The sequence below is a fragment of the Saimiri boliviensis genome, chromosome 11, assembly GCF_048565385.1.
Source record: "Saimiri boliviensis isolate mSaiBol1 chromosome 11, mSaiBol1.pri, whole genome shotgun sequence".
NCBI classification, from domain to species: Eukaryota; Metazoa; Chordata; class Mammalia; order Primates; family Cebidae; genus Saimiri; species Saimiri boliviensis.
In genome coordinates, this window is record NC_133459.1 from 103,678,485 (window position 1) to 103,692,182 (window position 13,698).

At 39.0% G+C, this 13,698-nt stretch overlaps 1 protein-coding gene across 3 annotated transcripts in view; it reads left to right on the forward strand.

Annotated features, from left to right (window-relative positions):
• The window catches only part of VAV3 (vav guanine nucleotide exchange factor 3), a 396,323-nt gene that overhangs the window by 191,729 nt on the left and 190,896 nt on the right, over positions 1-13,698 (forward strand). For all 3 annotated transcript variants that reach the window (XM_074381320.1, XM_039460910.2, XM_039460911.2), the window contains 4 exons: positions 1,261-1,326; positions 7,614-7,722; positions 9,761-9,853; positions 12,028-12,096. In XM_074381320.1, coding sequence (XP_074237421.1) covers positions 1,261-1,326; positions 7,614-7,722; positions 9,761-9,853; positions 12,028-12,096 — 337 coding nt within the window. The remainder of the gene's footprint in view (positions 1-1,260; positions 1,327-7,613; positions 7,723-9,760; positions 9,854-12,027; positions 12,097-13,698) is intronic.

The window sequence follows — 13,698 nt, forward strand, 5'->3', positions numbered from 1 at the left end:
TGTTAATTGTAAACAGATTTTTTTTAAAGCATGATCAAATTTTTATGTATTCTTGATTCTGAAAAAAAATAAGATTTTTTTTCTTTTTAAATTTTTCTCATCCATATTTTCTACAACGAACTTGCATAATAAAATGTGCCTTAATTTATAAAAAATGATTTTGAGACTGTATTTCTCACACGCTGATTTATTTGAAAAACCCAGTCTCCTCAAGTGTCTTCAGTATTAAATTAATCTGTAAGTCAGTGTGAAACTCTGCTTTTTAATATAACTATTTAGTTTTTATTTAAAGCTTATTTATTATTTTGATGGATCATCTTGTTTTTATGAAACAGGTGATATGCTAGTTGCCTGGAAAGGGTAGAATTTTTGGCACGATATACTTACTGTGATTTTGTTAGACATAAATTTAAGGCATTATCCTGGTGTTATGAGTACCACGAGGCAAACAGGGAAGCCACGCAATGGGAACAGGAAATGTATTAAAGTGTGATTTTCTTGAATAGGGAACAAAGAAAACACTCTATTTTCCCCAAGGTCTGGTTGACTCATTTGCCTTGTCTAATAAATGAAAATAAAAAATACAACTTAAATACGCTAAAGTCTGAGCAGAAATGTCAGGGTGAAAAATGACATTTCTGTGTCATCGTGCCCTGCAAAGGCACAATGAGAAGTGGCTGAATTACTGAGACATGTAAGAATTAACCTTAAATTGGCAATGGAAAGCTTTACAAGAAAACGTGCTTCAACTGGTGTTTCATTCCTGTTGTGTGTCCCCCATGAAGAATAAAGAAACATTGCAATGAGGTAAAATTTCAAAGTTTCTCAAAGGTGTAACAGTAGTAGATAAAACTGGAGTTAGAGAGTTCACCTGTAAAGGGCACAGTGTTTTTGTCTTCCACTAATTTTCATCTTCACTAGTGAAGTGAGCCACGGAAGGATGCTGCAGTAGGTGAGGTGACCCTGCAGGTATGTGGCAGGTGGGAGATCACATAAGCATGTCATTATGCCCTTCCCCGTACATGTGACTGTGGTGACTAGCTGTAATGGCTTCAGATGATTTCAGGTGGCAGGTGTTACCACCTCCCTAGAGGAACCTCAGACACAGCCACTGAGCAGGCACTTTGGGGAAAGCCCTAGACGTTGTTAGACATGGTGACTGATCTGACCATTTTGGCAGCAGACAACTTACATATTTAGTGAGACATAAATGCCCAGCCTGATTGTTGCTCATTCACTCATGTTTTTTCCCCCTCCTAGGCCCTTCCCAACAGAAGAAAGCATTAATGATGAAGACATCTACAAAGGCCTTCCTGATTTAATAGAGTATGTTGAACATTTTGAGCAAACTTTAGCCACCGCCAATTTATGCGTCCATTGTGGGTTTTAACTGTGGATATTAAAGTAAGCTATCTGAAGGAGAAAAAGTGTCTTAATTACTGAGACATGTAAGAATTAACCTTAAACTGGTGATGGAAAGCTTTAAAAGAAAATGTACTTCAACTGATTTTTTGTTCCTGCTGTTGTGTTCCCATGAAGAATAAAGAAACATACTGTAATGAAGTAAAATTGCAAAGTTTCTCAAAGGCATAACATAAGTAGTAGATAAAAGTGGAGTTAGACAATTAGGGAACAATGAAAAAGAAATAAGATCTGCTGCTGGAGTTGTGGGACACATAGTGCATGCCTTACAAGTTCAAGGAAGGGGGAGAGAAGTGTGGGTTGGAGCTAGCTGGGATGTTTTAGTAGACGGTGTTCTTTCTGAACACAGAATCCTTTAGGGCTTTATTATTTAATAGTCAGGAGAGGCAAAAGGTCCTTGCAGCCAATTATCTTCTGCTGATTGAGTGACTTGTACAAATTACAAATAAACATAAGCATGATCCTTACTCCTCAAGGAACTGATGACATAGATCAGGCGTCTTTGCAAAGAATCATAATAAGAAATAGATTATGCCCCAACACAGATTCAAATGCTATGGAAATTCATCCTTCATTCATCTATCCTTCTTTATACACCCAACACACTGGGCTTGTTTTAGCTTTGTGACCGTTGCATGTGCTGTTCTTTCTGTCTATTTGACTGACCTTTCAGCCTTCAAGTCTTTGCTCAGATGTCCCTCTACAGAGAGGCCTTCTGTGACTACCATGTCTAAAATTGCCACCACCCACTCACTTTGCTGTGTTTTTACAGCATTTGCCAATGCCCGAGACAGTCTTGGTTTGCTTCCTTTATTGCTTGTCTCCTCATTAGAAGGTAAACTTTGTGAGATGTGGGACTTTGCTTTGTTCATGGCTGCATTCCTAGAACTTCACGGTGTCTAGCATATAGTAGGTACTCAATAAGTATTTGTTTTCTAAATTAGTAAGTCAAAACTGCATCTAGCATCTACCGTTTGCCACCTGGCGATAACAATAAGAGTTTACTGAGTGTCCATTTGTGTGCTAACCAGGTTACATGCACTATCTCATGTAATACCACAATATTATTTGGTTGTTATTATAATATCTTCACAGTTCAAAAGGGAGAAAACTGAATTTTGAAAAGCCTAGTAAATTGCTGGAGGTAATATTGCCAGTACATAGCAGTCTTTGGATTTGAACTCAAACAGCCCTTATTCTAGAGCAGAGGTTGTTAGTCATAGCACCAACTTCCAGATACAACCTGACTTGCCCCTCTCAGGGCTTTTAGTAGAAGAGCAGAGGAGGTGAGCACCAGCTGCGCCCCGTGGATGAATGGGCAGCAGCTCTTTCCAGGACAGGTGCCATCAGAATGACCTTTCAGTCTTACATTTTAAATATCGATGAAGAATAATTTCTTATCTCTTGAAATCTCTAAGAACTCACCAACATTAAGCAAGATAGTGCCAGTTGTTTTACTGAGTTGGTTACAGTCTTCACAAAGTAACTAAGATTATCGGCAGTGTACTCGGGTTACGTAAAGTAAGGAGAATGTATAATTTCCAGTGCTGTGATGATGTTCCTTTGTAACCCATACCAATGGTGACTTACACCTAAACATTTTTAGAGCTTCCCCCATCTTGTTTTTTCACTGACTTTTTTTCAAGGCAGAATTGATGTCAGGATAAAGCCAGTGAGGATACGCTCCTAGTCAAATTTGACAAAAACCTTGGTTTCCTGAATTGGCTGCTCTGAGATGCCAGCCAGCTCTTGCTCTGTGAGAGGCAGTCTGCTTTAAATTTCTAGCTGGTGGTCGAAGGTCCAAATGTATTTGAGGTATTAAAAATTATTTATTTAATATACCCAGGCTGGTCTCGAATTCCTGGGCTCAAGCCATCTACCCATCTTGGCCTCCTAAGGATTACAGGTGAGGTAGGGTTATCTTAAAAAAAAAAATCAAATGTATTATATTATCCCCAGAAATGCTTAGTTTTGAGTTTGCTGTGACAGCTTGATTTTTAGTCTCAGCTTTGTTACAATTTCTATGGGAAAATATACCTAACGCTAACTTTTGGGGCTGAATGCACCCAAAGCGAAACCCTTGGAATAAATACTGGCCTGGTCCCCACTGTGGAGGCAATTATTTTTTCCTAAGTTGGAGAGGAAGCCATGGGATGGAGTGGAGAGGGCAGGTAATAGGTACTCTATACAGTGTCCTCAGTTCTCCTGCTTATACTGTCAGGGTGCCAGACAGGACCATATGTAGGTGGCCCTAAGACAGGAAAACTAATATTAATTGTTGACTTACTGACCATTTGAAAAATATCATAGCTCTTTTCTTTTCTGGCTCAGAAAAGAAATTGTTTACCAAGCTGTTAGCAAGAAAGGCATTGTATTTTCTTTTAGTATAGGATTGAATAATGAAAACCAAACAGTTCTAGACCAGTCTTGCGTGTGTGTTTGCATTTGTGTATTTGCATGCACACGTGCACTCACACATGCATGTCATTCTTACAGGTCTTAAAATAGAGAAAAGTCGGCTGGACATGGTGGCTCACGCCTGTAATCCTAACATTTTGGGAGGCTGAGGCGGGTGATCATCTGCAGTCAGGAGTTCGAGACCAGCCTGGCCAACATGGTGAAACGCCGTCTCTACTAAAAATACAAAAATTAACTGAGCATGTTGGCCTTTGCCTCTAATCCCAGCCACATGGGAGGCTGAGGCAGGAGGATTTTAGAACCCAGGAGGCGGAGGCTGCAGTGATCTGAGACTGTGCCGCTGTATTCCGGCCTGGTTGACGGAGTGACACTCTGTCCCCACCCCGCCACAAAAAAAAAACTAGAGAAAAGTCTGTGTGAATGTATATGATTCATTCTTTACTGTCATGGGAAATAGTCAAATGTAAGACTTCAGCAAAGCTGACTTTTTTGCAGGGGTGGTAATATTAGGAATTAGAACCAGGAGTGCTGGGATTAGACGTGCCAGAGAAATGAATTTCAGTCTGTTTTTCTTCAGAACAGGATCCCCTCCAATGCAGAACCTGTTTTTTCTTCATTTTCTATCTCAGCTCCCTCATGAACTCACCAGACCTCCCTATCCTTTGATGTGGTACAGAAAATGTTCAAACCTATTTACCTGCCCTACTGTTCTCTGGCCGGATTGCCTGCCTAAACCCCTCAGTATGGAAATTATGTTACTGCCAATATGACTCACCATCTCCCTAGTCTCCCAAAGTGGAAATCTCCTTCCTCTTCGCTCCTTCTCTCTCTCTTATTCTCAGTGGTCACCAAGTCTGGTTGTCTCAGTCTCCTGTGTCTCTCTGTTCCTCTCCTCATCTGTCTTTACCTTAGTTACAGCTCTGAATATTCGCTCACACACAGTCTTTCACTTCTTGGCTTACTGATCTCCTTACCTGTCTTTCCGCCTTCAGGTTACCCCCATGTCAAACCCCTGTTGGTTCCCTGATGCCCAGGTTAAGGTTGAGCTCACAGATTGCATGGCCCTTTACAGTTTGGTTTCAACGCTTCTCTGGAGGTGGGGGCACCCTCCTTACCTGGCCACACTGAGTGAGGTTGCACAGCTCCTCTCGTCCATCTGCCTTTGCACATGCTAGCATCCTTTGTCTGGACGGCCACCTCCCTCTATTAATACAGTGTGTGTCATTCCTGCTGCCCTCTGAAGCTCTGGAAGAGTGGAAACTGTGCCTGCCTAGTCTGCAGCCACGTCTCCTGGCACACAGTACTTTTACAGCAAATATTATACCTATTGAATAAATTGATAAATGTAGTCAAGATCCAGCTCAGATGTAGTATCTTCTGGGAAGACTTCCCTAACTTCTTTAATGAGAGTTATTCTTTCTTCTGCTCCTATATTTTACACTCATCTCTTTTTGTTGCATGTACAGAATTACACATGCCTGCCCTTCTTTTTTCCTTCCTTCCTTCCTTCCTTCCTTTCTCTTTCTCTTTCTCTTTCTCTTTCTCCCTCTTTCTCTTTCTCTCTCTGTCTCTCTTTCTCTTTCTTTCTCTTTCTCTTTCTCTCTCTCTCTGTCTCTCTCTTTTTCTCTTTCTCTTTCTCTTTCTTTTTCTTTTGCTTTTTTTGTTGTTGAGAGGGAGTCCCACTCTGTCACCCAGGCTGGAGTGCCATGTCATGATTTCTGCTCACTGAAAATTCCGTCTCCTGGGTTTAACTGATTCTCTTGCCTCAGCCTCCTGAGTAGCTGGGATTATAGGCGTGTACTGCCTCACCCAGCTAATTTTTGTATTTTTAGTAGAGATAGGGTTTTACCATGTTGACCAGGCTGGTCTCAAACTCTTGACCTCAAGTGATTCACCCATCTCAGCCTCCCAAAGTGCTGTCATTACATACAGGCGTGAACCACCACACCCAGCCCAGAATTACGTTTGTAGGTTATGTGTTGTTCTCCATACTAGACTGTAGGAGAATTCCTGAGCCTCCTTGATCTATACATTTTTTTTTTTTTTTTTTTTTTTTTTTTTGAGACGGAGTTTCGCTCTTGTTACCCAGGCTGGAGTGCAATGGCGCGATCTCGGCTCACTGCAACCTCCGCCTCCTGGGCTCAGGCAATTCTCCTGCCTCAGCCTCCTGAGTAGCTGGGATTACAGGCACGTGCCACCATGCCCAGCTAATTTTTTTGTATTTTTAGTAGAGACGGGGTTTCACCATGTTGACCAGGATGGTCTCGATCTTTCGACCTTGTGATCCACCCGCCTCGGCCTCCCAAAGTGCTGGGATTACAGGCTTGAGCCACCGCGCCCGGCTGATCTATACATTCTTAACATGGAAAATCCTGGAACTCAGACATTAGTAAATGTCTTTGGGATGGATAGATGGCTGGCTGGCTGGATGAGTGGGTGGGTGGACTAGCTCTGGAACAAATTTTTCTCAGAACAGAGTTCTCTGAAACTTGTTACCCACAGAGCCCTCTCCCTTAATATACCTTCCTTTTCTCCAAGTGTTTGACAGTTCATTCCTGTCAAATACCTTCAAATAATCCTTCATGACAAACATAAACAACTGTGTGATTGTACCTACTTTGAAAAATGTTCCATGTTGCAGAGTGACATTTACAGTTACATTGTTTTTATTTGTGGATGTATCAATTTTTAATGTTCTATCTGCACAGACCCAGGAGAGAGACAAAGGACTGATAGTATTAAAGAAATTGAATTTCTTTCTCAGAGATATGAATGCTTGTCTCCAACATTTGAAATTGGTTAATCTCAGTTCTTTGAGATCATTGGTTAATAGAAGACATTTATAGAAGTCTTTTACTAAAAGGAAAAACTTAAGGAGTAGTAACAGAACATGCAATGACCGAATGGGTTTACAATATCAGCTGTTGGAAAAATGCAGTCGTTATTATGTGAGTGCTGGTGGAAACTTTAGAAACAGGGATTATTTGGAAATAGGGATTATTTTCAACTGCCGGGAAACCAGCAGGAGATTTTAAATTGTTTATTCAAAACATTTGTGGCCTTGGGAACCTTGATAAAAGATGCAAACAAATAAAACGGTTAAAGGAAGGGTCTGGTTGATGGGGAACTGGTAGGTATCCTCTGAGTGGGCTTGAAAGAGCATGGTTTGAAAACCACTGGATTAGATCCTGTAATAACACTGCAGTAATTGATGCTTTTAAAAGGCCATTTATGACATATTAGATACAATTTAAGTCTCCTGTTTTCTCCATATTATACCCTTTAATGCAGTTGATGAAACTGAGGTCTTGAAATATGAAAAATGGGAGGCAGTATGATAGAGTGGGTAAAACAATTGCAGTTAAGACAGACTTGGTTTTAAATATTGGATCTGCCAGTGACTAGCTGGCTTATTTATAAAGCCGAATAACATTTTGGTCTTTCAACTTCCTCATCTCTTTAATGGATTAAATAATAATTCGTACCTGATAATTTTGAATGAATTCTGTGCGATAATATATGTAGAATATTTTTGTGTTTATAGATAGTAACTACCCAGTAAATGATAGCTGCCACTGCCCTCATTGTTGGATTCTGTACTTGTCATTGTACTTATTAAGAGGGACAGAGTCATAATGTAAGCCTTTGAACCCTTCCCACTAATTCCATTTTATTTCCTTTCTGGATATTCTACTAAAATCCCGTAGGCTATTTCTAGCGATTGCATTTACTGCGTAACAGAAAATGACCTTGTATCGTATCCTTTGTTGTAGTGAAACCCTTGTAGAAGATGAAGAAGATCTCTATGACTGTGTTTATGGAGAAGATGAAGGTGGAGAAGTCTATGAGGACTTAATGAAGGCAGAGGAAGCACATCAACCCGTAGGACTTTTACTTGTTTTTAAAGTTACTCTGAATATTTTATTAGGAAAGACTAATTAACATATTCATTTATGTAACCTCTGCTGGGATTTTTTTAACCTTTGCTTGCTTATAGCTATATAATTATGACTTGTTACTGCATTTGGAGACATATGCATGGCCCTTCAGACTTCAAAACAACCATAGGGAATCTTTGGTCTAATCTTTTCATTTTGCTAGTAAGGAAACAAAGTCCGAGAGAGAGAAATGAAATGCCACCCAGCTAAATAATGGCAAGGTGGTAGTAGGATAGAATTTTAGGGAATCATGAAATTATACTTTTTTTTTTTTTTTTTTTTTTTTTGGAGCCAGAGTTTTGTTCTTGTTGCCCAGGCTGGAGTGCAATGACATGATTTCGGCCCAATGCAACCTCCGCCTCCCGGGTTCAAGCGATTTTCCTGCCTTAGCCTCTCGAGTAGCTGGGATTACAGGCATGCACCACCATGCCCAGCTAATTTTATATTTTAAAAGAGATAGGGTTTCTCCATGTTGGTCAGGCTGGTCGCAAACTCCTGACCTCAGGTGATCCGCCTGCCTTGGCCTCCGAAAGTACTGGGATTACAGGAGTGAGCCACTATGCCTGGCCAAAATTATACTCTTATAAAAGTAAATTTCTTACAACATAGGTAATTTTTTCCCTTTAAATTTGATATAAGATAAAATATATATTAAAGAATATTTCTTCACATTTGTTAACTGTTAATATGTAGTACCATTTTTCTTTTGTTTCATGATAAGTCTCCTGGCTTTCATTCTGTTTTGTAAATTTAGTTTCAGATATTGTCGTAGCCAATATGAGTCCTCAAAACATTATCTGCTATTAATATATCTAGAACATTCAGAAAGGATTACTTTGGATTATTTTCTCATTTACAATTTGAAAAAAACAAAGTCAGTTGCTTAGGCTCTTAATACATTTTTCTTGTATATTAAAGACTTATTCATCAGCTGCATGGTAATTTTTGTTTCTGCAGTGCTTTGATGAATGTGCTCAGCATTCTTTATGCTTCTACTTTTAATAAAAGGCTAGTGGGTTGTCCAGTAGCTTCTGTGGAATGGAAACGAGTTACCTGCCCGTGTTTGGGAAATATAATGAAAGTGTGGGTTAACCACTGTCTATGCTGACAGATCATCTGTGGCAGCATTTTCATAACATTTTTAGTTGACAGAGTATCGTCTGTTCCTCCTATACTTGTTAACTGCATTGGATGCCAGCACATTCTATTGGATGCCAGCACATTCTTCACTGTCTTCCCCAAGGGCAGTCCTCACTCAGCTGATGGGGTGAGCAGTGATAATAATTTAGATGGACAGGACTCTTCGTGGGCACTTGGCAAAGAGCTAAGTGCTTTACACTGTTTATGTCGTTTACCATTCCTTAGGGTTGGTACTGTAATTCTCTCTGTTTCACAGATAAGAAAACGGAGTCACAGAGAAATTCAGTGATTCCTTCACAGTTAGAAAAGCTAATAACCAAACCGGTATTGAACCCAGTTCCATCAGATTCCAGAATCTTTGATTTTACTGTTGTGCTCTTCCACTTCCAGTCTTAAATACTTAGTGAAAAAGTCAAGCAGTAAGATGTTAATGTTGGAAAAAATATTAAAGGTTTTTACTTACCTTACTGAATACCCTTTTTATTATTTTTGCAGTTATTTCTATAGTATTTATAAAGCATGCTGTATATTAAGGAAACAATCACATACCATTTATGGTGTTTCCAACTTCATTAACATTTTTAATAAAAGATGTTTTAACTTTAAGAAACTGTCTACATTCAGAAGCTTATTTTTTAATCATCTAAGTCTTTTTCATTTACATTGTTCAAGATTTTAGAAAAATAGCAAAGATATCTCACAAATGCAGTTAGATGTCTTAGTTGCATGTTTTATTAGAAAGGAAAGTTTAAGAAAATCAGCAATGCTTTTTATCTCTACCTCCTGATAGATTAATATATGAATTTCATTAAATCATTTCATTTTCATTATTCTAAATGCAGAAATGTCCAGAAAATGATATACGAACTTGTTGTCTAGCAGAAATTAAGCAGACAGAAGAAAAATACACAGAAACTTTGGAGTCAATAGAAAAAGTAAGTCATCCAGTATTATCTTTGATGTCTAAATACTGCCTAATATAGTTAATATGTTAGACTCACTGTTTCTTCTGAATGTGTGTAAGTATATTCCAATTTTTAGGAGAACTTTTTATTTAAAGATCTCAAAGCAGATTTATTCATTTTACAACTATTTATGGATGTCTTAGCACCTGAATGGCACTGTTTCAGGGACTAAGGGTAATAGTAATAAATGCAACAAAACTCTGATTCTCATGACAATTTTTCCATGGGAGGTTTTAGAATGTAAGCAAAGAAATATGCCAGATGGTCATAAGTTTCCTGAAGAAAAATAAGGCTGGAGCATAAGATAGTGACTGGGGGAGGGCTGGTGACATTTTGTAAAGAGTGGTAGTGGAAGGCCTCCATGACAAGATTCAGTGGGCAGCTAAGTGAATTGAGAATATAAGCCTTGTACATATGCCAGTGAAGATAATTCCTGGAAGAGAGGGAAAGTGTTCAGCATATGCTTCATGGACAGCAGCAGTCAAGTGTGGCTGGAGCAGAACAAGGGAAGGGGACTACGCATGAGGTGGGAGAGCTGGGGGCCTCCAGGCCATACAGGGACAGTGGGAAGTGCTGTGAGCAGAAGTGACATGATGTAATTTAAGTCTTTAAACTCTCATTTTGGCTCTTGTGAGGCAAGAGTCGTAACTAGCAGAAGAATTAGAAGAAAAGTGTGTTAATCAAGGTGACAGAAATGATGGTATGGGTAGTCAGATTCTGAATAAATTTTAAACACAGAGCCAGCTGGATTGGATGATGACTTAGGTAAAGGATGTGAGAAAAAGAGAGGAGTCAAAGATAACGGGTAGGTTTTGGCATGAGCAATTGCGAGAACAGCGAAGATTACAGAGATGGGGAAGGACAGGCTTGGAAGTCAGGAATCTGTTAGACCTTGTGAAATTTGTGATACCTATTAGACTTCCAGTGGGATTCGTTGACAAGGGTGTTAGGTATATAAACCTGAGGCATTGAGGGGAAAGATTGAATTGACATATAGATTATAGATTGGGCCATTATCATCACACAGTGGCATGAAGGCCCTGGGACTAAGTGAGATCACCCTAGGGAATACATATTAGGGAAGAGGTTTGAGGCCACTTCTCGAGACTCTCACATCCAGAGGTTAGAGAAAGAAGTGAAGTTATGGAAGCATTGTTTAGAAGACTAGGAGAGTAAATTAACTAGGGAACTGTAGTAGCGCTGTGTAGCATTACAGGCACAGTTGAGTTTTGTGGTCATATTTAAAATTAGACTATCAGTAATGTCCATGCTTAACTTCTTAGATACAGGCACAAAATATGTGGTAAGCTAGATTTGATCAGGGTATTTGTTTTTCCAGAAAAGCACAACGGAAGAAGAGAGGGCAAGAGTATTTGCAGGGAAGCGATTCCTGGAGTATAAACTGGGTTGGGAGGAAATGAGAACATGAGGGAGGTGGGACAGTTAGAGAACTGGCTCACCCCATAGGGCCGAATCCTTCCTTGAAGGAATAAGCTGTAAAGGTAGGAGGCTGTGGTTAGAGAGTTGATTCCTTGAAGTTAGTGCTATGGAGCATATGACGTTGTTGATGATGATGAAGTCTGTTGGTATGCCATAAGATTTAGGAGTTGAGCTGGAGTGGAGCACAAGATTATTTGTGGTCAAGGAACTGAGAGACCAGTACTGGAGGAATCCTCTGCACAGATTGTGAGAATGTCAAGAATGAAAGAGATATGGTAGGCCAGAAACTAAAATTCTCAAGGAATAATTCATAAACTGTATACATAGATTATTGAGCTCAGGGATCTAGAATCCCCACAAAATATTTGAGACATGTTACTGTGTAAGTCTTCATATACATCTTAAACTGTTGTCATTGTTTGCCAACTCAGACAGTAGTATTCTTCCTTCCTTTTGAAAGCATTTATTGTCTAAACCTTTTTATTTTATATTTTAAATGTATTAATATTAGCTTGTAGTTATGTCTTTATATCTCTATTCACTTGTAAAATCTTTAAGTTAGAGAAAGTATTTTCTACTTTTTTGGTGTTTATAATGCTGATCAACAACTGACTTTCAAAAACTATTTGTTGTTTGTTGGTGAGAAACTATTATATAGATTGGGACGAGTTATACTTAATTACTATTTTCTTCTTTCCTCGTAGTATTTCATGGCACCACTAAAAAGATTTCTGACAGCAGCAGAATTTGAGTCAGTATTCATCAACATTCCTGTAAGTAAAAATATGCTAGCTAAAACTGCGGTATACTTTGATAAAATCCTCATTTCCTTAGGGGGTTCTGGATCCTTATTTTAACACTGTTCTGTATTCTTTAAGAATTTTGGCCCTGTTATTATTATTTTGCTTTTCTAGTTTCTATATCCCATTTTCTTGAAATAACTGATGTATCATATCTTTAACCAAAAGTCAGTCAACATGTATGAAGAATACAAGTAGATAAATGAGTTTTAGGTATTATTCTTGACTGTTTGTTATGAAGAAGTAGTCTCAAATAATCGGTGGGTCCCCTTCCACCCCACGCTTCCCTGCGGAGCTCTGTTGCTCTTCCAGCTCCTCAGACCTTGTCTTGTAGATGATGTCCTCACTACATCAGTCTCCCCTACTTTATTCCTCCACGTCTTTGGCCTCTATTGTTTGGTGCTTTCTGCTTCCAATTTATCAACTGTTAACTCCTACTTCTGAAAGAGACTACTTCCTTATGATTTGACAGACTATTTTAATTGTAAAGTTTGAGGAGATTTTTTTTTTTTCATTTACGTTTATGTAAGCATTTCAAGTTTCAGGGCACCTTACCAGAAGCTTACAATCTTAAAAGGATACTTGCCCAGAAATCTAGAAGCAAGCTAAATGCCATGCCAAGTGAGGTAATGCTAGGCAAGATTCAAGTTCTCAGACCTCTAGGACTTGCTTTGGTTTATACACCCCTACCCCCATACACGTGCACACACATACATGATACATGTATATAAGCTTTTATGCACAGGCCTATTTGTATCACCTGAACAGTTCTTTCTATTTTGATTCTGTTGTGCTCTGTGTTGCTCAGCAGCAGTTGGTAAGCAATGACACGTCATCCTTATCCCTCATTTTGGCCGAATGAAGAAATTCTTGTTGATTAATAACATGCATGATATCAGATGAAAGTCTAGCATTAAACTTGCACATTTTGGGAAGATAAGAATCTTGGACCATTTAAGTATGGTCTTTATAATTTAGAGCCCACATCTTCATGTTTACTTTCTACCCCACTAAGGAAAGAGCATGCTGCAGAGTCAACACATGCTCCAAGGTACACAGGATGAGATAATGGGAGAACTGGCATCTAGTTCAAGTTGCCTCATATCCTGGCTATGACTTGTATTGACTGCTTGACTGAAAATTAGTTGCTTATTGGGAAAAATGTGAAATTCTGACATTTTGAGTTGCTCCAGTAAACTAATACAATTTATTTGCTCCTTATTTATGCCATTAGTTGTCTGGTTTCAAGTAATTTAGTCTGATTATTGTTAGCTTAGCACCAGGACACCACTAATTGACCAAAGTACAAATCTACATTTCTGTGTCACAAGGACATGAGTCATTACTTTGTCCTGTCAATAAAACATCAGGCACTTGGACAGTTTTATTTAAAAATTTACAGCGATTATAAAACAAAAATGAGCTGTACATATTTTCACAGAAGGAATAAATTATCCTCTAATAACTAGTGAGATAATTTCTTCTTTCACAGGACACTGACATTTCCAGTCAGATCTGAAATTGCTGATCGCCATCTGCGTGGCCTGTCTCTCTTTCTTCCCTCCCTCTCCTCTG